The 24993-nt window shown below is 54.4% G+C and overlaps 1 protein-coding gene across 4 annotated transcripts in view; it reads right to left on the reverse strand.

Annotated features, from left to right (window-relative positions):
* The window catches only part of RBM19 (RNA binding motif protein 19), a 78418-nt gene that overhangs the window by 15365 nt on the left and 38060 nt on the right, over positions 1 to 24993 (reverse strand). For 3 of the 4 annotated variants that reach the window (XM_064168506.1, XM_064168505.1, XM_064168507.1), the window contains exons 22-23: positions 11639 to 11744; positions 2777 to 2897 (exon numbers count right to left, since the gene is read on the reverse strand). In XM_064168506.1, the coding sequence (XP_064024576.1) occupies positions 2777 to 2897; positions 11639 to 11744 (227 nt within the window). Of the gene's footprint in view, positions 1 to 2776; positions 2898 to 11638; positions 11745 to 24596; positions 24709 to 24993 lie in introns of those variants that run through there. The other variant, XM_064168508.1, reaches the window with a different exon arrangement.

A 24993-nucleotide genomic window follows, 5' to 3' on the forward strand; every position in this document is an offset into this window, starting at 1 on the left:
CAGGCTGGAAAGAGAGCTCCAAGCTCATCCAGCCCAACCTAGCACCCAGCCCTGGCCAATCAACCAGACCATGGCACTAAGTGCCCCAGCCAGGCTTGGCTTCAACACCTCCAGGCACAGCCACTCCACCACCTCCCTGGTGGCTAGAGCTGGGTGCTAGGTTGGCCTGGATGATCTTGGAGCTCTCTTCCAACCTGCATGATTCTATGATCCTATGAGGTCCTGCAAACCCTCTGCCAGCAACCAGGAGTGAGCCAGGCTGAGGGGCTGCTGCTTCACACCTACCTGCAGCCCTCTGCTGAGTGTGAGCTGCAAACGCTCTGTAACACAAACCCAGACCCCTCCTCCTCCTCCATCCCCTTCTCTCCACCTCATCCTTCCTACCAACCAACTCCCCTCACACACACAGACACACACAACTGACTCCTTCCCCCTTCCCCACGTCTGGCGGCAGAAATTCCCCATCTGTCAATTTAATTCTTTGATCGATGGGAAAGAGCAGGGAGGAAGAAGGGAGAAAAAAAAAAGCAGCCCAGCACAGCTGGCTTCCCAAGTTATTGCTGGCAGGAGAGCTGCAGCCCCGCTGGTGGTGGTGTTTGTGAAGCACAGAGAACACAAGTCGATAGCAATTTAGCTGGATTGGGAGCAGGCACCTTCCCAGCACGGCCCCGGGGAGCGCCCGGCCGAGCGGCAGCGCAGCCTGCGCCGAGGGCATCGCTGCCTCCCTCCCCAAATCTGCCCCCCACTCCTCCCCCAGCCAGGCTGCTTGGCATGGAGTCCCACCAGAAAGCATGTAGTGAGGGAGGGAAAGCAGTGAGGGAGCTGTCACTGAGGTTTTGTGGGCTGTAGGTATGCGATTGTGGGGCTGGAGGAGATCAGAGACACCTTATTGCTGTCTACAACTACCTGAGGGGTGGTTGTGGCCAGGAGGAGGTTGCTCTCTTCTCTCAGGTGGCCAGCACCAGAACAAGAGGACACAGCCTCAAGCTGTGCCAGGGGAGATTTAGGCTGGAGGTGAGGAGAAAGCACTGAGAGAGTCATTGGACACTGGAATGGGCTGCCCGGGGAGGTGGTGGAGTCGCCGTCCCTGGAGCTGTTCAAGGCAGGACTGGATGTGGCACTTGGTGCCATGGTCTGGCCTTGAGCTCTGTGGTAAAGGGTTGGACTTGATGATCTGTGAGGTCTCTTCCAACCCTGATGATACTGTGATACTGTGTGGAATGGTTTAGGTTGGAAGGGACTTCAAGGATTCCCCAATTCCAACCCCCCCTGCACAGGTAGGGACACCTCCCACTGGAACAGGTTGCTCAAGGCCTCACCTAAACTGGTGCTGAACACCTCCAGGGAGGTTGTGGAGCACAGAATCACCCAATGTGATCTTAGACTGAGCAGAGGAGAGAGACAGAAACGAGATCCTGAGATGGGGAGCATCACACCTGCTGTCTTCTCCTCCAGGGTGGAGACTCAGATTGCTGTGACCAAGCCTGATGTGTCCCCAGCTGCAGTGCTGGCTTCTGGGTGTGCACATCCATGAATCACAGAATCAACCAGGTTGGAAGAGACCTCCAAGATCATCTAGTCCAACCTATCACCCAGCCCTAACCAATCAACTAGACCATGGCACTAAGTGCCTCATCCAGGCTTTTCTTGAAGACCCCCAGGGACGGTGCCTCCTGTTCTCCAGGCTGTTACACACACCTGGGCACTGCTGTGCCCCTTTTGCTCTCCCATTTGGAGATCAGCCTGTGTCTGTTAGCACATTCACACCTCTCTGGTGATTGCCTTAGTCCTTTCCACCACCAAACTGCAGCTCCTCCAGCCCATCATCACCAGCTCTGCACACACTACTTCACAACCATCAGGTTGGGTCCCACTGGAGTCAGGCTCACTGCTCTCCCATCAGTGAGGATTGTGATGTTCAGCCCCAGAAGTTCTTGTGATGCCAACCCCAGGGCAATGGGCATGTGCATGATGGAGAGGAGAGGCTGGGAGGAGGTGGAGGAGGAAGAGCATTGATCTCCAGCTCATCCCCTGCAGCCCAGGGGAGCCCTTCCTACATAAATATTTGCCAAGCAATGCAGTTGTGCCTGTCGATGGCTGTCAATAGCAGCCTGCAGGGCTGTTATCTGCCCAGCTGTCATTCTTGGGGACCACAGCCAAACATCTCAACCCATGGCCAAATGCTTTGTCCTCTCTCAGCTGTGTCCACAGAGCCTGCCCCCAGCTCAGGAGCAGCCTGAGGTGCAGGTGAAAGGAGCAGAAGCACTGCAGCTGGCATGGAGGTGCCTCAGCAGTGCCAGCACATGGAGAGTTAACCAACTTGCTTGCTGAGCTGTCAGACAAAGCCACAGCCTGGATGCCTCCCTCATGCCCATGCCTGCATCCAGCACCTGCCTGCCAGCCCAGACAAAGTCATGGCCTGGATGCCTCCCTCATGCCCATGCCTGCATCCAGCACCTGCCTGCCAGCCCAGACAAAGTTATGGCCTGGATGCCTCCCTCATGCCCATGCCTGCATCCAGCACCTGCCTGCCAGCCCAGACAAAGTCATGGCCTGGATGCCTCCCTCATGCCCATGCCTGCATCCAGCACCTGCCTGCCAGCTCAGACAAAGCCATGGCCTGGATGCCTCCTGCTTCCCCCCACCCCGTGCCTGCATCCAGCATCTACCTGCCAGCTCCAATAAGCCAGGGAAAGGGCTGGCATGGTCTGGCAGCCTGTGCCAGCTGGGATGGTGCCAGCTGTATGGACAGGCCAGAAGGATGCTGCTATGTTACCGTGGAAGTGATCTGCTGTTTTCCTTCTCAGGGCCTCCACTGTCTCCTCTGTGTCTGCCCACTCCAGGACCAGCCTGCGGCCGTACAGATGTGTGCTGTGGCAGAGGGCGTTGAAGGCTTTCTGCACAAGTCAGAGAGGAGGAGAGAGGGGGAAAAAAAAACACAAACAATAAGGGAGAAAATCCAACCAGGCTGATGTGAGGTAAAGCAAAGATGTCCTTCCCTCTGCCCTGAATCTAAAGAGCCACCAGAGGACATCCTGCTTCGAGCGCTCGGTCCTGATGGGGCAGGATTCATCTCCATCAGTGGCTGTGACTTGCTCATTTATCTTCAAGGCTCTCACAGCAGAGCAAATCCCTGAAATCCAGCGTGGTGAGCAGCTCAAGGTTGGCTGCATCACCCTGGGATCACACCTGCAGCCTGGAAAGGATGTGGAGATTTGGGGCAGCACTGAAGTGGGTCAGCTGCAAAGTGGGGTCTCGACGGGCAGTGCAGCAGGGAGCTTGTCCTGCTCAGGCTGGACAGCCCCAAGCCTCTCAGCCTTGTCCCCATGGCAGAGATGCTTCAGCCCCCTGATCATCTTTCTGCCTTACTCTGGATCCTCTCCAGCAGGTCCATGTGTCTCTTGTGTTGAAGTGTCCCAGAATCAGACACAGGCACTGCAGGTGAGGCCTGAACAGAGCAGAGGGGCAGGATCCCCTCTCTCCCTCTCTGCCCATGCTGCTTTTGATGCAGCCCAGGTTGCCATTGGCCTTCTGGGCTGCAAGTGCCCATTGCTAGCTGCTGCCCAGCTTCATAGGACCATAGAATCAGTCAGGGTTGGAAGGGACCACAAGGATCACCTAGTTCCAACCCTCCTGCCATGGGCATGGCCACCCTACCCTAGATCAGGCTGGTCTGAGCTTCTCATCCACCAAGTCCTTTTCTGCAGGGCTGATCTCAACCTCACCATCCCCCAGCCTGGCTTGCTATTGAGGATTGCCCTGACCTAGGTACAGGACCTTGCATTTCACCTTCTTGAACTGCATGAGGTTCTTCTGAGCCTACTTCTTTAGCCTGTCTAGATCCATCTGGATGGCACATTCTGGGTAGGGGCACATCCCCCTGTGAAGGGCTGCATTTTGCAGCTCCAGCTGTTCTGCTTTGCTGCTGCTGTTGTTCTAAAGGTCTATTTTCACTTGGAATGGTATCCAATTAGCAGAGCAATGTGTTGGCTTAAACAACCACTCGGGGAGGGGAGTTGGGGGGGAGGTGGTGGTGGCAGGAGGGACTTGGGCTGGTTGTTTACATTGGCACAAAGAGCTGTTTCCAAAGCCTGGTAAACAACTGCTGCTCTAATGCTTGGGTCTCATTTGTTAATTTATACTATTTGAATTTCTCACTTCCCACAGCACAAGGAAGGGGAAGGTTGGAAGTGAGCAAAACAGCCCCAGGAGCTTCGCTGAGCCATGCTGCGGGTCTCCATGCGTTGGCTGTCGTGTGGGGCTTGCTGGGCTCTCATCCCCTGAGCCACCTGCTCTGCCACGTCCTCCTGGTTGCAAGGATTGCTTCCACACCTCATAGAATGGTTTAGGTTGGAAGGGATCTCAAAGCTCAGCCAGTTCCACCCCCTTGCCATAGGCAGGGACACCTCACACTAGAACAGGTCGCTCAAGGTCTCATCCAACCCAGCCTTGAACACCTCCATGGAGGGAGCAGCCACAACCTCCTCCCATCCAGTGTCTCACCACCCTCACTGCAAAGAATCCTTTCCTAACATCTAGGTATGTGCAGCCACACTCAGCCTGGGCTCAGGCACCCTCTAGTTTTGTGGTCACAAAGCAAGATGCTGCCATCAAGTTGTGTCGTATGGAACAAAACCTGATGGGAGAGACATCTGCCAGCAGTCAGGTGATATGAACTCTTCCCAGCCATGGTGCTGGACCCTTCCCAGCCAAACATGCTCCCAAAATGAGCAGGATCACCCAGGGCAGGTCACACAGTAGGTTTCCAAAGTCTCCAGAGATGGAGACTCCACAACCTCTCTGGGCAACCTGATCCAAGGCTCCGGCACCCTGACAGCATAGAAGTTTCTCCTGCTGTCCAGGTGGAACCTCCTGGGTTCCAGTTTGTGCCCTCTGCCCCTTGTCCTGTGACTGAAAACAGCCTGGCCCTGTCTTCTTGATAACCAGTCATAAGATGCCCTCTCAGTCTTCTCTTCTCCAGGCTACACAGCCCCAGGTCTCTCAGCCTTTCTCAGGCAGGCACTGCAGCCCCTTCACCATCCTTACATCCTCTGATGGATGCTCTCTACTACATCATCCCTGTCAGCCTTGAGCTGGGGAGCCCAGAACTGGACATAATACTCCAGATGTGGCCCCAACAGAGCAGAGTGGAGAGGGAGAACCTTCCTTGACCTGCTGGCCACACTCTTCTTCATGTATGGTGGCCACGTGAGCCAATGGCATCCTGGGCTGGCTCAGGAGCAGTGTGGGCAGCAGGAAAAGGGAGATTCTTCTGCCCCTGTGCTCAGCACTGCTCAGGACACACCTTGAGTGCTGTGTCCAGTTCTGGGCTCCTCAGTTCAAGAGAGATGTTGAGGTGCTGGAAGGTGTTTGGAGAAGGGCAGCAAGGCTGGGGAGGGGCCTGGAGCACAGCCCTGTGAGGAGAGGCTGAGGGAGCTGGGGGTGTGCAGCCTGCAGAAGAGGAGGCTCAGGGCAGAGCTCATTCCTGCCTGCAACTACCTGCAGGGAGGCTGTAGCCAGGCGGGGTTGGGCTCTGCTGTCAGGCAAGCAGCAACAGAAGAAGGGGACACAGTCTCAAGCTGTGCTAGGGGAGGTCTAGGCTGGATGTTAGGAGGAAGCTGTTGGCAGAGAGAGTGATTGGCACTGGAATGGGCTGCCCAGGGAGGTGGTGGAGTGGCCGTGCCTGGAGGTGTTGAAGCCAAGCCTGGCTGGGGCACTTAGTGCCATGGTCTGGTTGATTGGGCAGGGCTGGGTGCTAGGTTGGGCTGGCTGAGCCTGGAGCTCTCTTCCAACCTGCTTGATTCTATGATTCATGCCAGGATAACACTGACCTTCTTGGCCACAAAGGCACACTGCTGGCCCATGGCTAACTTACTGCCCACCAGGACTCCCAGCTCCTTCTCCATGGCATGGTATTGTAGAGTCTGGTCTGAGCTCAGCATGGTGGCTCAGTGCAGCAGGACCTCAGGTGGTGGATGGAGAGGTGGAGAGAGCAGGAAAAAGCAGAGAGAGGAGGGGGAGAGGCTGCACCAGCTGCTTACAGCTGTTTGTGGGGAATCTCAGAACGAAGAGGTGGCTGCAAAACTCACATCCAGGCTGCAGGGCCAGGACAGACACTGCCTGGGAGCAGAACCTGCTGCTCCAGGGCACTTTGAAGGCAGAGATCAAGAGGCTGGACCATTGAGTTGGTCACCCCCCTGGGTGCTACAGCTCCAGCCCTAAATGCTGGATTAATTTGGAGGACAGTGCTGCTCTGCCTGCAGACTCCCCCTTGCCCTATTAAATCCTCAAGCCTAAGAGCCTCCAGGCTGGAGCCATTAGAGGGACAAAGGGTCAACAACATTAGGAGACTGATAAATTTCCCTTCCTGGCAAAAAAACAGTCCCAGCTGAGGGTGCTCTCTGCCATGCCAGCTGCACACAAGGATTTTTTTCCCTTCTGTGTTTGTGCATTTCCAAAGCCTTGGCTGCCTCTTTCCCAGATGGGTAATTTCTACTTGGGAGACCAGATGTAGTTTTATATCAACAAGGGGGGACAAAAAAAAAGACAAGAAAGAAAAGGGGAAAACCAAAAAGAAGTAGAAACTGCTCAAGAGTTAAGAGCTGACAAATGGGAACAAGCCCACACCAATTCCACGATGGTTAATGCTTCATCTGCTGCTGCCAGCACATCAGAGCTCCCCATCATAGAATCAGCCAGCTTGGAAGAGAGCTCCAAGCTCAGCCAGCCCAACCTAGCACCCAGCCCTGCCCAATCAACCAGACCATGGCACTGAGTGCCCCAGCCAGGCTTGGCTTCAACACCTCCAGGGATGGTGACTCCCTTCTCATCCTCCCCATTCCATGCACTGCCTGTTAGTGGTCAGCTGGCACTGGAGATCATAGAATCAGTCAGGGTTGGAAGGGACCACAAGGAGCAGCCAGTTCCAACCTCCCTGCCATGCCCAGGGACACCCTACCCTAGAGCAGGCTGCACACAGCCTCAGCCAGCCTGGCCTCAAACACCTCCAGCCATGGGGCCTCAACCACCTCCCTGGGCAACCCAGTCCAGCCTCTCACCACTCTCCTGCTCAACAACTTCCTCCTCACCTCCACTCTTACTCTCCTCACCTCCACCTTTGCTCCATTCCCCCCACTCCTGTCACTGTCTGGGAGCCTAAGAAGTCTCTCCCCAGCTTTTTTGTAGCCCCCTTCAGATCCTGGAAGGCCACAAGAAGGTCACCTGGGAGCCTCCTCTGCTCCAGCCTGCACAGCCCCAACTCTTTCAGTCTGTGCTCACAGCAGAGCTGCTGCAGCCCTCTGAGCATGCTCCTGGCCCTGCTCTGGACACACTCCAGCATCTCCACATCCCTCTTGTCAGAGGGGCTCCAGAACTGGATGCAGTACTCCAGGTGGGGTCTCAGCAGAGCCGAGTGGAAGGGGAGAATGTAAACCCAAAGGGTCACTCAGCAGCACTCCAGCCCTCTTTGTGACTGTCACTTTGTGTGTCCCCCCTCCCAGTTGCTGCCTAGGACAGGAGTGCCTCCCTGTTTCCTGGTGTTGTACCTCTGCCTGCTGGGAGCTGCTAAATGCTCCTGACAAAGAAGAGTGAGGGCTGCTAATTCCTTCTGATGGTAGTGTAAGGCTCCCCATCCAGCTCCATCCATCACTCTGGGAGCTGTCAAATGCCCCAAGAAACAGCCCTGGCTGCAGACATCACTGGGAAAGAACCAAGTGTGAGGCTGGGGCTCTGAAGGATGAGCAGGTCACAGAATGGTAGGGGTTGGAAGGGACCTCTGACATCATCAAGGCCAACCCCCCCTGCCAGAGCAGAATCACAGACTCACAGAAACACCCAGGCTGGCAAAGCCCCTCAGGAGCACCAAGTTAAACCTTGCCCAGGGAGGTTGTGGCTGCTCCCTCTCTGGAGGTGGTCAAGGCCAGGTTGGATGAGGCTTTGAGACACCTGTTCTAGAGGTGGCAACCTATGGCACAGGTTGCCCAGGGAGGTTGTGGAGCACAGAAGCACCCAATGTGATCAAAGATCACATTGGGTGCTTCTGTGCTCCACAACCTCCCTGGAGGTGTTCAAGGCCAGGTTGGATGAGTTCTTGAGCAACCTGTTCTAGTGGGAAGTGTCCCTGCCTATGGCACAGGGGGGGTTGGAACTGGCTGAGCTTTGAGGTCCCTTCCAACCTAACCCATTTTATGATTCTATAACCCTACTCTGCAAGATTCACCTGCAACCAGAGCCCCAAGCACCACATCCAAACCATCCTTACACACATCCAGGCTGGGTGACTCCACCACCTCCCTGAGCAGCTCATTCCAGTCCCTGACCACTCTCTCCATGAAAAACCTTGTCCTAATGTCCAGTCTAAATCTCCTCAGCCTCAGCTTGAGGCCATTCCCCCTTGCCCTGCAGGATTACTTAAGAGGAGGTTGAACCTGTGCCATGGCCTAGTTGATGGGACAGGGCTGGGTGCTAGGTTGGACTGGATGAGCTTGGAGAGCTCTTCCAACCTGGCTGATTCTATGGTAGGCACAGATGATAGGGGGAAGATGCTACCACCAGCAGCATCTCATAGCCTTCCTGGAACCTCAGAATGTTAGGGGCAGGAAGGGATCTCTGGAGATGGAGACCAACCCCCCTGCCAAAGCAGGATCACCCAGGGCAGGTCACACAGTGACACAGGTGACAGCTCATGGTGCAAGGAGGGTGACTGTGCTCTGCTCCTGTTCAATGTCTTCATCAATGGCATTGATGAGGGGACAGAGTCTGCTCAGCAAGTTTGCTGACAATGGCAAACTTGGGTGACACAGCTGCAGGCTGTGAGCCCATCCAGTGAGAGCTGGCCAGGCTGAGAGCTGGGCACAGAGGAACCAAAGCAGCTTCACAAGGACAAGGGCAGAGAGCTGCACCTTGGGAGGGATAATGAACTGCAGCAGTACAGGCTGGGAGGTGACTGCTGGAGAGCAGCCCTGAGGAGAGGGACCTGGGAGTGCTGGGGGAGAACATCCATGGGGCAGCAGTGTGCCCTGGTGGCCAAGAAGGCCAAAGGGATCCTGGGGGGCATTAGGAAGAGTGTGTCCAGCAGACCAAGGGAGGTTCTCCTGCCCCTCTACTCTGCCCTAGAAAGGCTTCACCTGGAACACTGCATCCAGTTCTGTGCTCACCAGTTCAAGAGGGTCAGGGATCTACTTGGGAGATTCCACTGGAGGCTTACCAGGATGATGAGGGGACTGGAGCACTGCCTGATAAGGAGAGGCTGAGACCTGGGGCTGCTTAGTCTGGAGAAGAGAAGACTGAGAGGGCACCTAATAAATGTATCTAAATATCTGAGGGCTGGGGGTGAAGAAGGAAGGGGCAGTCTGGTGTCACTTGTGCCCTGGGACAGAACAAAGGGCAATGGATGTAAATCACAGCACGGGAAGTTCCACCCCAACATGAGGAGAAACTTCTTTGAGGGTCCCAGAGCCCTGGCACAGGCTGCCCAGGGAGGTTGTGGAGCCTCTTTCTCTGGAGCCTTTCAAGACCTGTCTGGATGTGTTCCTGTGTGACCTGCACTCAGGGGGATGAACTCAATGACCTCCAGAGGTCCCTTCCAGCCCCTAACATCCTGTGAGGCTCACTGCACCCCACACTGCCCAGCAAGCTGGCTCCAGGGGGAGGATGAATGCTGGGCAGCTGGAAGTTTGAATTAGGATCAATAGAGGACTAACAAAGGAACTCCATGGACTGTGTTGTACAGGAGGTCAGGCTGGGAAGGATGATCTAATAGCCCCTTGTGATCCCAGATCAATGAATCCTGTCTAAAGCCATCAGCACAGGCTATGCTTGGCCCCCCTGCTCCTCCTCCTCTCCCCTTCATCTCTGCTCAATGTCTGGACAATTTGGAGTCTCAGGCAGCCAGTGGAGCCAGCAAAAACATCCCTTGGCTTGTGCCCACAACCATTCCTCTTCCAGATGCTGTGCCAACTGCCAGGAGTCAGCAGAGGGGATGAAATCCACACTGCCTGGTGATGGCAGTGCCCACACAGAGCTTAAAGCAGGGCTGAGGACTCACTTTCTGCGCAGTGCTGGAGAGACCAGACCTGGCCCAGTCTGTTCCTGAACCTCCAGCCAAGAATCATAGCCAGACAGGCTACCAGCTCCTGCTTTCCTCCTCAAATAAGGAACTGAACACGTCCAGAGAAGGGCAGCAAGGCTGGGGAGGGGCCTGGAGCACAGCCCTGTGAGGAGAGGCTGAGGGAGCTGGGGGTGTGCAGCCTGCAGCAGAGGAGGCTCAGGGCAGAGCTCATTGCTGTCTGCAGCTGCCTGCAGGGAGGCTGTAGCCAGGTGGGGTTGGGCTCTGCTGCCAGGCAAGCAGCAGCAGAACAAGGGGACACAGTCTCAAGTTGTGCAGGGGAGGGAAGCAGATCACACAGGTGGGTTTTGATTATCTCCCTGAGAAGCCCATTCCAATGCCAATCACTCTCTCTGACAACAACTTCCTCCTAACACCCAGCCTAGACCTTCCCTGGCACAGCTTCAGGCTGTGTCCCCTTCTTCTGGTGCTGGGTGCCTGGCAGCAGAGCCCAACCCCACCTGGCTACAGCCTCCCTTCAGGTAGCTGTAGACAGCAGTGAGGTCACCCCTGAACCTCCTCTTCTCCAAGCTAAACAACCCCAAGGTGATTCAGAGAATCACAGAATCAGTCAGGGCTGGAAGGGACCACAAGAATCACCTAGTTCCAACCCCCTGCCTGCTGCTGGTGTTGCAGGCCACTCTGAGAAAGCATCTCCCAGTCAGGTCCCCTCCTGGGACCAAGAGAATGATTGTTCCTCGTGTGAGGAGAGGCTGAGAGACCTGAGGCTGTTTAGCCTGGAGAAGAGCAGCCTGAGAGGGGATCTGCTCAATACCCATCAATAGCTAAAGGCTGAGAGTCAAGAGAACGGGGCCAGACTTCTATCAGTGATGCTCAACGACACAACAAGAGGCAAGAGGCACAAAGTGGAACCTCAGGAGGTTCTACCTGAACACGAGGAGAAAATTCTTTGCTGAGAGGTTGTAGGAGGTTTGGAGCAGGCTGCTCAGAGATGCTGTGGAGTCTCCTTCTCTGGAGAGCTGCCAACCCCACCTGACCATTGCAATGCTGGGCAAGCTGCTGTGGGTGCCCTGCTGGGGCAGTGGGGTTGGTCTGGATGATCTCCAGAGGTCTCTTCCAACTCCTACCATGCTGGAATTCTCTATCCCAGAACTCAATCTTTGTTGTTATGTTGAGCAAGGCCACTCAGACACAGACCTTCCTCTCTGCTTGCCCATCCTTTGAACCCACTCACAAGTGGCCACTCTTCTGTCACATCACTACCTGAAAACCACCAAGGTAAGGCTGCTCCCAGGGCTCTCTAAACACAGGGAGGAGCTGATGGACAAACCAGTCACCAGCCACAACACCCAAAACTCATTCTGTGCTCCACAACCTCCCTGGAGCTGCTCAAGGCTAGATTGGATGAGGTCTTGAGCAACCTCTTCCAGTGGGAGGTGTCCCTACCTATGGCAGGGGTTTGGAACTGGCTGAGCTTTGAGGTCCCTTCCAGCCTAACCCACTCTATGATTCTATGACCTCAAATGTTTCTAGGCATGGCAAGGTGCCAGGCAGGGGAGGAGCACATCTCACCTTGGCATCCTGCTTAGTGAGGAAGTCCACAAAGCCAAAGCCCCGGTGGGACCCAGTTCCTGCCACCTTCTTGGGCAGCCTGACAGTCTTCAGCTCTCCAAAGGTGCTGTGGATCAGAGAGAGGAAAAAGCAAAGGCACTGTGAGACCAAGAGAAGAACCATCATTGGCTCATCAACCATGGCACTACCATCTGCAGGCTGAGGCAAGCAGTGTCCTGTGGCCCTCTTACAAGTCCCACATCTAAAGTAACAGCTGCAGACTCAGCTTAGGTTTCAAGGCTCACCTTTTCTGGCTGCAAACCTTAATGAAGCAAGACAAAAAAAGCTATTTTTTAATACCAGCACTCTGCTGCAGACCTGCAGAAACCAAGGAGCCAATGCCATGCCCTCTTCAGGGTGGGCCAAGAGCATCTCCAGCTCAGTAAGAAGCAGAGCTGCTCCAAATTGCCATCAAAACAGATTTCATTGCACCTCTGATGAGGGCCTGGAGCATGCAGGATATAAGCACAGGGCAAGTCTAGGCTGGATGTTAGGAGAGAGAGTGATTGGCATTGGAATGGGCTGCTCAGGGAGGTGGTGGAGTCATCATGCCTGGAGGTGACCAAGCAAAGCCTGGATGAGGCACTTAGTGCCATGGTCTGGTTGATTGGGCAGGGCTGGGTGCTAGGTTGGTATTAGTGCCATGGGCTGGTTGATTGGATAGGGCTGGGTGCTGGGCTGGTATTAGTGCCATGGGCTGGTTGATTGGCTAGGGCTGGGTGACAGGCTGGCACTTAGTGCCAAGGTCTGGTTGATTGGGCGGGGCTGGGTGCTAGGTTGGTATTAGTGCCATGGGCTGGTTGATTGGCTAGGGCTGGGTGCTGGGTTGGTATTAGTGCCATGGGCTGGTTGATTGGCTAGGGCTGGATGCTAGGTTGGTATTAGTGCCATGGTCTGGTTGATTGGCTAGGGCTGGGTGCTGGGCTGGTATTAGTGCCATGGGCTGGTTGCTTGGCTAGGGCTGGATGCTAGGTTGGACTGGATGGGCTTGGAGGTCTCTTCCAACCTGCTTGATTCTAAATCTCCCTTTGTGTGACTTGAGGCCATTTCCTCTTTTCCTACCCCAGAACAGACCCACCCTCACCTCCCTCCAACCTCCCCTCAGGAAGCTGCAGCCAGCAACCAGCTCCCTCCTCAGCCTCCTTTTGTCCAGCCAACCCTCCCCGCAACGACTACCCAACCCCCCAGCTCCCACCTTTTCTCTTCATCCCAGCTCCTGCTTGCCACTCTCCTTCCCCTGGCAGCCATTTATCCAACAGCCCTGCACAAACTGCAGGCCATAAATACTTAATGTGGGCCAGGGGCTGAAGAGATTCCTGCTTTGATTGGAAAATCTCCAGCCAGTCCTGGGCGTGGGAGAAGGAGCCTGGGATGCGGCGGTGCCAAAGAGCACCTGGGAATAAGCACAGTAAAGGCCACAAATGCTCTTCTGAAATGATATAAGCTAAATCCTGGGAGTTAACCTGCTGCACTGCCAGCATGACCAGGCATTCATCTACCCAATTTCCTTCAGCAACGTGGTGTGTAAATGGACCATGATGAAGCCTCAAAATGAATCTGCACGTCTCCCTCCTGGCTGCTTCCCCTCCCTGCTTCTCTCTGTCTCCCTTCCCTCCTGCTCCACACAAACAAACAAACAAACCAAGCAAGCCAGGCAGCAGCCTCAGATATAGGGATGCTGGCTTCCAGGAGCCCTGTGTGGTTTCCAGCTGCAGGGAGTTCTTCCTGCAAGGGATGGAGGTGATGGGGAGTTGGGTGAGAAGTTCCTTTTGCTTGCTGCATCAAAGGCCCCTGATGGGTTAAGGGAAAGAGAAGGAGAGATCCAAGCGACTCAGGGAGCAGCCTCAGCCATAAGGACATTGGGTTGGGGCTGGCAGGATCTGGGGATGGGTTAAGGGAAAGAGGAGAGCTCCAAGCAACCCAGGGAGCAGCCTCAGCCACAAGGATATTGGGCTCCAGGAGCTCTGTGTGGTTTCCAGCTGCAGGGAGTTCTTCCTACAAGGGGTGTAGGTGATGGGGAGCTGTGTGAGGAGTTCCTCTCGCTTGCAGCATCACTCCAGGATTTCAAAGGCCCCAGATGGGTTAAAAGAAAGGGAAGGAGAGCTCAAAGCAACCCAGGGAGCAGCCTCAGCCATAAGGATATTGGGCTGGGGCTGGCAGGACCTGGGGATGGGTTAAGAGAAAGGGAAGGAGAGCTCAAAGCAACCCAGGGAGCAGCAGGAAGGTTCTCCTGCAAGGGGTGTAGGAGCTGTAGTGGGTTCCTCTTGCTTGCAGCATCACTGGAAGTAAAGTAAGGTGGAGTGAAGGAAGCAAAGCAAGAGGGGAGAAGGAAGCAAAGCAAGAAGGGGGGGAAGGAAGCAAAGTAAGAGGGGGAAAGGAAGCAAAGCAAGAAGGGGGAGAAGGAAGCAAAGTAAGAGGGGAAAAGGAAGCAAAGCAAGAAGGGGGAGAAGGAAGCAAAGCAAGAAGGGGGAGAAGGAAGCAAAGCAAGAAGGGGGAGAAGGAAGCAAAGCAAGAAGGGGGAGAAGGAAGCAAAGCAAGAAGGGGGAGAAGGAAGCAAAGCAAGAATGGGGTGAAGGAAGCAAAGCAAGAAGGGGGAGAAGGAAGCAAAGCAAGAAGGGGGGGAAGGAAGCAAAGCAAAGAGGGGAGAGGAAGCAAAGCAAGAAGGGGGAGAAGGAAGCAAAGCAAGAAGGGGGAGAAGGAAGCAAAGCAAGAAGGGGGAGAAGGAAGCAAAACAAGAAGGGGAGGAAGGAAGCAAAGCAAGAAGGGGAGGAAGGAAGCAAAGCAAAGAGGGGAGAGGAAGCAAAGGGGAGGGTGGAAGCAAAGTAAAGGGGGGAAGGAAGGCTGAGGGGCACAGCAGCCAGGACTGACCCCAGCAGCAGAGCCAGGGCTGACCGCAGTGGGGGTGGGGAGGAAAACACCTTCCCCCCCACTGCGGCGCTAATTAGAAACCACAACACAGCAATTACCATCCCGGGAGCTGCGAATGAAGTGGAGAGCTGGGGCCTTTAATGTTCTCCTCCTCAGCGCCAGGCACAGGCTCACACCTCTCCTTTCCAATTATTTCCTCCGGATTTGCAGGGAGAGATGCAGAGGGAACCCAATTACCCCCCGCGGTGCCAGCCTCTCCCCGTACCCAGGGAGCCAGGTGCTGCTGCTGCGCCGGCTCCGACGCTGGCTGCAGCATCACAGCATCCCAGCTTGGAAGGGACCTCAAGGATCACCTGGACCAAAGCATGAGTCTGAGTCTGCAGCCACAGGAGCAGGGCTGGTGGATGGAGAAGAGATGCAGTTCATTGTCTGGGCAGAACCAGAGCAGAAGGATTGGGGAGAGGAGAAAGCAGCTTTTATCCAGGCTGCTAAACTACAGCTGGTCCCTAATGCTGATGCCACCAAAGTGGCTTTAAAGCAGGTCTGGTGAGGAGCAACTGAGGGGAACTGGGGTTGTTAAGTCAGGAGGAGAGGAGGCTGAGGGGAAACGTCACTGCTCTCTACAACTCTGGAACCAGGTGGGGGTTGACCTCTCTGGAATCAAGTGATAGAAGGAGAAGAAATGGCCTGAAAACGTGCCAGGGGAGGGTTAGGTTGGAGATGAGGAAGAGCTGAGCAAGAGTGGTCAAGGGGAAGAGATGAGCAGGAGTGGTCAAGGGGAAGAGCTGAGCAAGAGTGGTCAAGGGGAAGAGATGAGCAGGAGTGGTCAAGGGGAAGAGATGAGCAGGAGTGGTCAAGGGGAAGAGATGAGCAGGAGTGGTCAAGGGGAAGAGATGAGCAGGAGTGGTCAAGGGGAAGAGATGAGCAGGAGTGGTCAAGGGGAAGAGATGAGCAGGAGTGGTCAAGGATTGGAAGATGCTGCCCAGAGAGGTGGTGGAGTCCCAATGCCTGGAGGTGTTCAAGAAAGCTGTGGCCATGGCACCTGAGGACATGGTTTAATGGCCATGGTGATGTCAGACCAGTGGCTGGACTGGTCTCAGAGGGCTTTTCCAGCCCTTGGGGATAAGAAGGCAGTGGGAGGAGAGGAGAAGAAGCTGCTGGCACATGTTGATGCAGGATGTGCAAGCACCTTCTAGTGCCCAGGCGAAGCCAAGTGAGCAGTGTGGTGTCTCCTGAGCTGGAGTGTGCCCTGCTTAATAGCAATATAATGTCCTATAATTAGCAGGCAAAGGACTTGCCTCCCAGCTGGCCTGTGCCAGAAGGATATAATTACAATCCCAAGGAGTCACAGTCCTCTGACCTGCAGCCAGCTTGATCTGTCTCTTACAGCACAGAAGAGAAATCTACTTCTCTTCCCTCTGTTCAACCAGGGAAGCTGGGAGATGGCTGCAGCATCACTGGAAGAGCTGCCAAAGCACTGGGAGAGTGGCTGATGTCCAGCTGTGAGATGTAGAAGTGCTGGATCCCTCATGGGTGGAAGGGAGGGGATGTCCCTTCTGGCATCCCTGGTGTCTCTGCTGAGCTTGGATGGGTGAATCGCTGAGGGAAAGGCTGTGGCTGCCTTTATTCTGCAGCCACATGGATCAGTGCTCAGCCAGGGCCACTCCAGGCTTTTTTACTGGTTTCCCCAGTAAATCTGGATCAGCACAAAGCAAAGGTTCTCATGTGTAGGAAACACTTCAGTTGCAGCATTTGTTGGAGGCTGTCATCTCTTCCAGCCAGCAGCTTGGAAACCCTGCCAAGGCTGAGAGAGCCAGCACGGGCGGGAGGATGGATTTGGCCAGGCTGGCTGGCAGCCTGCCTGCAGGGAGAACTGGCAGAGCCACAGCCTCCAGACCCACCTGCAGCCCTCCAGACCCACCTGCAGCCCTCCAGACCCTGAATCTCATGTGGGATTTCATAGGACAGCTGTTTGGACACCATTTTTCATAAGCCACCTTCCCCCCGACCCAGTAACTCTTAGTTCTTTAACTCCTGCAGCAGCAGCACAGCAGAGAGTCTTCAGATTCCCTCTGCTTTAAATCGTTTCTAACCAGGTGTTGCCCCGAGCTCTGCCTTCCTTGCTTTGGAGCACTTTGATTCCTTTAAAGAGGGTTCAGGGAATTCATACAGTCAAGCAGGTTGGAAGAGACCTCCAGGCTCAGCCAGCCCAACCTAGCACCCAGCCCTGCCCAACCAACCAGACCATGGCACTAAGTGCCTGATGCAGCCTCCTCTTAAACACCTCCAGGCACAGCGACTCCACCACCTCCCTGGGCAGCCCATTCCGATGCCAATCACTCTCTCTGACAACAACTTCCTAACAGCCAGCTTAGACCTGCCCTGGCACAGATTCAGGCTGTGTCCTCTTGTTCTGTCCCTGCTTGCCTGGCAGAAGAGCCCAACCCCACCTGGCTACAGCCTCCCTGCAGGCAGCTTCAGACAGCAATGAGCTCTGCCCTGAGCCTCCTCTGCTGCAGGCTGCACACCCCCAGCTCCCTCAGCCTCTCCTCACAGGGCTGTGCTCCAGGCCCCTCCCCAGCCTTGCTACCCTTCTTTCAACACCTTCCAGCACCTCAACATTTCTTAAATGAAGGAGCCCAGAACTGGACACAGCACTCCAGGTGCCCCTGAGCACAGGGGCAGAAGGACTTCCCTGCTCCTGCTGGCCACACTGCTCCTGATCTCAGCATCCTGACTGCATCTGAGCCACCCAAAGCGAAGCACTTCACTCCAGCTTCCCCATCCTTCAGGCATTTGATCTTCCCTATGTGTTTCTCTGTTCTCCTGATGAAAAAAATTAATCTGGTGAGATATATATATATTTTTTTCTGAAGTCATCCTGCAGCTTTTCAGAGCCAAGGCTTAAAAAAGGAAGTCTCTTTTAAAGCAGAGCTGTGTTAAAATAGAAGCAATGAGATATTTATAGGCAGGCAGCTGTATTTATTCTCCTCCAGCTCCAAACAGAAGCCTGGCTGGGGCACTTAGTGCCATGGTTTGGTTGATTGGCTAGGGCTGGGTGCTAGGTTGGACTGGCTGAGCTTGGAGATCTCTTCCAACTCATTGATTCTATGATAGAGCTGAACCTGTTTGTAACTTTTGCCTGTGCACACAGCCAGGATCTTACCATTAAAAGCTGCTGCTTCCTCCACAGGATGGCCCAAGGTACCCTTTTGGGGGCCTCCAGCAGCCACGGTTCCATCTCCTGTCTGTGTTCACTGCTCTGCTAGCTGCCCAAATTTCCTCTTGTCTTTGAAATGAGCTGACTCACGAGGAGCCTGGAGGAGCAGAGATTTCTACCAGGCCCTCCTGCAAGGTCTATTTTTAGCCTCACTTATTTTTGAACCAGAGCTGCACTCTGATCAGGCTTTTCAAAAGAGCCCAGGAGAGAGAGAGAGAGAGATAAATCCCCCAATCTCAGCACTGTTGGGAGCTGCAGGTTCCTTTGAAAGCCTGACCTGCTGCTGATTACTGTGGTGACTTGGTGGCTCCTAAGCTCTGGTCCTGCAAGGTGCTGAGCGCAGACAGAATTGGGGCTTACGAGCACAAGCCCCTGCTGAAGGCTTTGCAAGCCTTGGAGCCTCTCACTGAAGTCATGCAAGGCTTGAGATTTCCTGAGGTTTGGGACAGAAAGGTCATGGCTAAGGACAGCTGAGTGACAGCCACCAAGGCAGGGGCTGGCAGAAGCTGTCCTTGGGTCTCAGTGTGGTGTTTGGAGGAAGGGCGATGAGGGCTTGGGGAATCACACACTCAGGATGGTAGAGGTGGGAAGGGACCTCCAAAAGATCATGGAGTTCAAATCCCTCTGCCCAGAGTAGGGTCACCCAGAGCAGGTGATCTTCAGCCTGGAGAAGAGAAGGCTTGGAGGAAACCTTGGAATGGCCTTCCAGGATCTGAAGGGGACTACAGGAAGGCTGGAGAGGGATTATTGACAAGGTCTTGAAATGATGGGATGAGAAGGAATAGGTTTGAAGTGGCAGAGGGGAGATTGAAAGTAGCTGTTAGGAAGAAGTTGTTTGCAGTGAGGGTGGTGAAAGCCTGGCACAGGTTGCCCAGGGAGGTTGTGGAGCACAGAATCACAGAATGTGCCTGGGGAGGTGGTGGAGTCTCAGTTCAAGAGAGATGTTGAGGTGCTGGAAGGTGTTGAGAGAAGGGCAATAAAGCTGGTGAAGGGCCTGGAACACAAACCCTGTGAGGAGAGGCTGAGGGAGCTGGGGGTGTGCAGCCTGCAGAAGAGGAGGCTCAGGGCAGAGCTCATTGCTGTTTACAACTACCTGCAGGGAGGCTGTAGCCAGGTGGGGTTGGGCTCTTCTCCCAGGCAACCAGCAACAGAACAAGGGGACACAGCCTCAAGTTGTGCCTGGGAAAGTCTAAGCTGGATGTTAGGAGGAAGTTGTTGGCAGAGAGAGTGATTGGCATTGGAATGGGCTGCCCAGGGAGGTGGTGGAGTCCCCATCCCTGGAGGTGTTGAAGCCAAGCCTGGCTGGGGCACTTAGTGCCATGGTCTGGTTGCTTGGGCAGGGCTGGGTGCTAGGTTGGGCTGGCTGAGCTTGGAGCTCTCTTCCAACCTGGTTGATTCTCTGACTCTATGATTCTTTTTCCCCCCCTTCCTCTGCCTTTTTCTCTGCCCCCTTTGGCTGCTGGCTCTCCAGAACTGCTTCCTCTCTGTTTAGCATGCAGCCTAATTGCGTAATTACACGATAGACTGGAGGAGAATTTAGTGCCTGTAATACCAGTTATAAAGAAGAGCCCTAATTATGTAGATCTTCTCAGGTAAATAATACATCAGGGGCATGGAGTGGCCTAATTACTGTTCTGAAAAACCTGCCTAATGACTAATTTAGTTGGAATTTCAGAAGGCTTTTTGATAAGGCTCCTTCCCCCCCCCCCCCCCCCCCTTCATAAGCAACTGTTAAGGAAAGAAGAAAAGCAATGGAGAAAGGGGTTCAAATGGTTTGGCTACGTTTTAAAACAAGCAGTTTAAGGCAGAGGAAACAGCCCCTGGGCTTGCCTCTCAAAAAGAAGGGAGGTCCCACAGCTGTTGGTTGGTTGGTTTGGGGCCAGAGCTGGTGAGTTACTGCTGTTGCCTCAGTAGGAGCTCTGAAGGAAGCTGCTGCTGGGGGAGCTGAGTGTGAAAAGTGCCACCAAGGTGACTTGAAATCAGGTCTAGAGAGGAGGAGCTGGGGGGGTGTTGGGGTTGTTAAGGCAGGAGGAGAGGAGGCTGAGGGGAAACCTCTCTGCAGCTCCTTGAAAGAAGGCTGGACCCAGGTGGGGGTTGGCCTCTGCTCTCTGCTATCAGGTGATAGGAGGAGAAGAAATGGCCTGAAACTGTGCCAGGGGAGGGTTAGGTTGGAGAGGAGGGAAAACTTCTTTGCTGCAAGAGTGGTCAAGGATTGGAACAGGCTACCCAGGGAGGTGGTGGAGGCCAGACAGCCTTGAAAGGCTCTAAAGAATGAGGTCCTGCTCTGCCAGGGAAAGGTTGAACTTGAGCTCCAGAGGTCCTTTCCAACCTCTACCACTCTCTGACACCTGGTCCTGCTACAGACTCCTTCCACCCCTCATCTCCTGCCCTCCTGGGCACTGCCAGAGGTGGAGAGGCAGCAGCAGGTTGCGCTGGGCTCAGATGTCAGGAAGCTTCTCTGCTGCCCTTAGCCTCCTGTGCAGTCAGTTGCTAATTTTCAGAGGCTACTGATGAGACACTACTGATGATGATGATGGTGGTAATTGGGGAGATGGATGGCAGATTCATTCCTGAACTCTCTACCAGGATTTAGGCTAACAGGAGAGGAAGGTGGCATTTTTCCACCCCTCCCTCCTCCCCCTTACACCCTTCCATCTCTCTTCTTCTCCTCTCCTTTTCCCTTTCCCTCCTTTCAGATATTTCCTGTGCTGGGGATAACAACACCAAGGAGTGTTAAATTGGCTCTGAATGTCCACCCCTGGCTGTCCACATTCTTGTAACGATTTCATTAGCTTGAATTATCCACGTTATTTTCTTGTAATGGGATTAGCCTTCCTGGAGTCAGCTGAAGTCCTGCAGGGGGAGGCAGGAGGGACCTTCCCCTGCCTGTTTCATTAACTCCCTCATGCAGGGGGTGGAACTGGCCACAGCTCAGCCCAGGGGCAAAACCATTTGCCAGGGTCCTGCCTTCCTCAAAGAGGAAGAAAAGGGGAAGAAAAAAAAAAGGGACCATTATTATTTTGATTTGGACTTTCCCCCTCCCCCCCTTTCCTGCCCTCTTTATAATCAGCAAATGGGCACAGAAGCAGAGGCTGGCAAGGAGGTAATTTGTTTTGGGGGAAGGAAAAGGTCCTATTTTGGGGGGGGGGGTGAAGGGAATGAAGGAAAAAACACAAGCATAAAATGAAGACAACCACTGCCAAGTGATTGAGTGAATTCTGCCAGGCTGACAGCTGCCTGCAGCTAGGAAGGAGGTGGTTGCAGCACGGGGAGAGAAGGGTTTGGGTCTCTCTGCCTGTGAGGCTGTAGCTTGAATATTTGGTTCAGTTTTGGGCTCCTCGCTACAAAGAGGATATTGAGATGCTGGAGTGGGTCCAGAGAAGGGCAAGAAGGGTGAAGGGTTTGTCTGCTGAGCAACAGCTGAGGGAACTGGGGTTGTTCAGTCTGGAGGAAAGAAGGCTGAGGGGAGACCTCATTGCTCTCTACAGCTCCCTGAAAGGAGGTTGGAGTGAGGTGGGGGTTGGGCTCCTCTCTGTAGTATTCAAGTGATAGAAGGAAAGCTTCTTCCAGCTCAAATCCAGGCTGGGAGCCACCACACCATAGAATCAGTCAGAGTTGGAAGGGACCACAAGGAGCAGTCAGTTCCAACCTCCTGCCATGCCCAGGGACACCCTACCCTAGAGCAGGCTGCACACAGCCTCAGCCAGCCTGGCCTTAAACACCTCCAGCCATGGGGCCTCAACCACCTCCCTGGGCAACCCATTCCAGCCTCTCACCACTCTCATGCTGAACAACTTCTTTCTAACATCCAGTCTGCATCTCCCCACCACCACCTTTGCTCCATTCCCCCCAGTCCTATCACTACCTGACAGCCTAAAAAGTCCCTCCCCAGCTTTGTTGAAGCCCCTCTTAAGATGCTGAAAGGCCACAACAAGGTCACCTCAAAGCTTTCTCCTCTCCATCACGTTCCAACTCTCTCAGAGTAAAGAGCTTCTTCCTAATGTCCAGCCTAAAGCCACCCTTAATGTCCAGCCTAAAACTACCCTTAATGTCCAGTCTAAAACTACCCTTAATGTCCAGCCTAAAACTACCCTTCTCCAGTTTCAAACAACCTCCTGTGTGCAGTTCTGGAGCCCTCAACACAAGCAGGACATGGAACTGTTGGAGCCAGTGCAGAGGAGGCCACCAAGATGCTCAGAGGGCTGCAGCAGCTCTGCTCTGAGGACAGGCTGAGAGAGTTGGGGCTCTGCAGGCTGGAGAAGGCTTGGAGGAGACCTTGGAGTGGCCTTCCAGGACCTGAAGGGGGCTAGAGGAGGGCTGGGGAGGGACTATTGACAAGGTCTTGTAATGAGAGGAGGGAGAGGAATGGGTTTGAAGTGGCAGAGGGGAGATTGAAACTGAATGTTAGGAAGAAGCTCTTTGCAGTGAGGGTGGTGAGACACTGGCACAGGTTGAGGGTGGTGAGACACTGGCACAGGTTGAGGGTGGTGAGACACTGGCACAGGTTGCCCAGGGAGGTTGTGGAACACAGAAGCACCCAATGTGATCAAAGATCACATTGGGTGCTTCTGTGCTCCACAACCTCCCTGGAGGTGCTCAGGACCAGCTTGGATGAGGCCTTTAGTGACCTGTTCTAGTGGGAGGTGTCTCTGCCTATGGCAGAGGGTTGGAAGTGGCTGAGCTTTGAGGTCCCTTCCAACCTAAACCATTCTATGTCTGCTGTGGGGAGAGAGCTGTGCCCCCTGAACATGCTGCTCCTTTCTGAGCTCTGCAAAACTGCTGCTGCTGCTGCACTTGGCCAAGGACACCCCAAGAGAGAGAAAAGGAGGAGATGATCCTTTCAGCCTCAAGTCACAGCAAAACCCCCCCATGAGCACAGATGGAAAAAGGCTGAGACACCTTCTAGGGGTATGAATAACCAAAATCACCTGGGACAGAGCAGAATCCCTGCTGCTGGAGAGTCTTAGAGGGGAGAAAGCTGCCAGCTAGGACAGGCTGAGGAGCTCTGAGCCTGCGTGGGAGCTGTCAGAGTCCCAGCCCTACCTCGTGTGCTGGTGAGAAGTCCCTGCAGAGGTGACAGCTCTGGCAGATGCAGTGAGCAAACAGCAGAAAGGGACGGGGGGGGGGGGGGGAGAGAAATGATGGCAGCTGAAGAAGTCAGCTCTGCAGGCACAGCCAGGCTTGCATTTCAAAAGGAAAGGGAGGCAACTGGTTAAAGCCCAACTTTTAAGCAGCATCCTGGTGCCCACAGGTAGGGCAGGGCAGGTTAGCAGCTTCCCTCCCTCCCTCCTCTCCTCCTCCCCTCCCTCCCAGACCTCCTTTCTCTGCAGCAGACCTAATTTCATGGGGTTTTTGCACAAGCAGCGGGGTGGAAAATGATCCTCGGGAGCCAGCGCATGGCCAAGCACTCCCAGTTCCTTCCCCAGATCCCCCCAGCAAGGTGAGCAGCCTCTGCCCAGTCCCAACGGGCAAGGAAAGAGCTTTGCAGGGAAAGGGACTGGAGTGGAGGTGAGGGGAAACCTGTGTTCCCCCCATGCCTGTCACCCTGCTGGCTGCTGACGGAGACAGCGCAGTCCTGCGTGACAGCGTGAAATTAATATGATTGGGGGGGAAGCTGGCAGTGAGTAATGAGCAGCTGAAATGCCTCCTTCTCCACCCCCTCACCCCCACAGCTCTTTTAACCCTTTGGCTGCTAGCAGAGCACTAGGACCAAAGGGTGGGAAGAAGGAGATTTTTGGTGGAAGAGAAGCAAAAAGGGATCACGGAGCCCAGTTGGCAACTCCCAAACGCCAACGCTGCTGCTGGCCACTGAGTCCTGCCCAGCCAGGTGCTGAGATCAGTGCTCCTGAGCATGGAAAAGTCATTGTGCTGCTGCCTTTCCAAGGGAGGCTCCACAAGAGGTCATTAGAAACCCCCCCCCCCCCCAAACTTTTGAGAGGCTGAAGAAGCAAAACTGGTCCTGCAGACAACCCTGGGGCAAGTCGCAGGAGGCCACTCCTGAAGGGGATGGGCACAGACCAGCAGCAGGCAGCCCCTCCACTAACAAGCAGGTCTGGGAGAAGGAGAACAAAGGAGCTGCTTTCCCAGGATCTACCTCTCTGGTACCTAAGAAAATGAGGTCCTATCCAGAAGAAACATCCCACCTGCAGGGGCAGCTTCTCTGAACTGCTGGATGCCAACGCAGGGTCAATCTCACACCACCACCTTCCCTGAGGAGGTTCCACCTAACACTTAGTTGCACCAAGCTCTTGAATTTAAGATCTCCTCTCCTCTGCCAGCTGCCTGGAAGTAGTCAGGACACTGCTGGGGGGAGGAGGAGAGGGAGGTGGAAGACAGATGGTTGGTCTGACCTGCCTTGGTTTAGTTCCTTCAGGGAAAGCAAAGCACAGGCTGCAGCACAGCCAGAAACGCTCCTGGTGCCACCAGCTGCAGAAGCCAACGTGGTTCAAATGCCTTAGGTAGGGTCTTTGCACTCCCTTCAAGGCAGGGAGGAAGCTGTGCAAGGGAAGGTCTTTAATTGGAGCCACATCCCAAGGCTTTAAATCCACTGGATTGGAGGAGGGAGAAATGCTGTGGCAGGCTTGAGGTTAAAGAAAAGCCCCACAACAATGCAAAGGGAGATGCAAATAAAGGCCAGAGGGTCACCCTGAGAAGAAAACTGTGATTCATTAGAGGCTTGCTCAGGACTTTCTGATGGAGTGAGACTGAGAAAACACCCACAGGTACATGCTGGTGAGAGACAGGAAGGTGGATGGGTCAATGTCACCCTGAGTTAAGAGATGCAACAGAGAGAGGAGTTCTAAGATGAGGAAAATAATCATCTCGACTGTTCCTTGGCTCCAAGGCTAAGATGTGAGCTCCAAAGTTAGCCCAGGGTCATTTCAACACTGTCAGATTCCCTTCCCAAAGCAGCTCCAGTGGCCAAGGGACAGTTCTGACCTGGCTACAACAAGAGGCAAAGAAAGAAGAGCTTTGAGCTTCCTGCTGCACAGCTTCTCCTCTTCTTTTAGTGGGTTTAAAGTGGCAGAGGGGAGGTTGAAACTAGAGGTTAGGATTCTTCACAGTGATTGTGGTGAGACACTGGCACAGGTTGCCCAGGGAGGTTGAGGAGCACAGGATCACCCAATGTGATCTTTGATCACATTAGGTGATCCTGTGCTCCACAACCTCCCTGAATGTGTTCAGGACCAAGTTGGATGAGGCTTTGAGTGATCTGTTCTAGTGGGAG

Source organism: Pogoniulus pusillus, chromosome 30 (assembly GCF_015220805.1).
Source record: "Pogoniulus pusillus isolate bPogPus1 chromosome 30, bPogPus1.pri, whole genome shotgun sequence".
In the NCBI taxonomy this organism is placed as follows: domain Eukaryota; kingdom Metazoa; phylum Chordata; class Aves; order Piciformes; family Lybiidae; genus Pogoniulus; species Pogoniulus pusillus.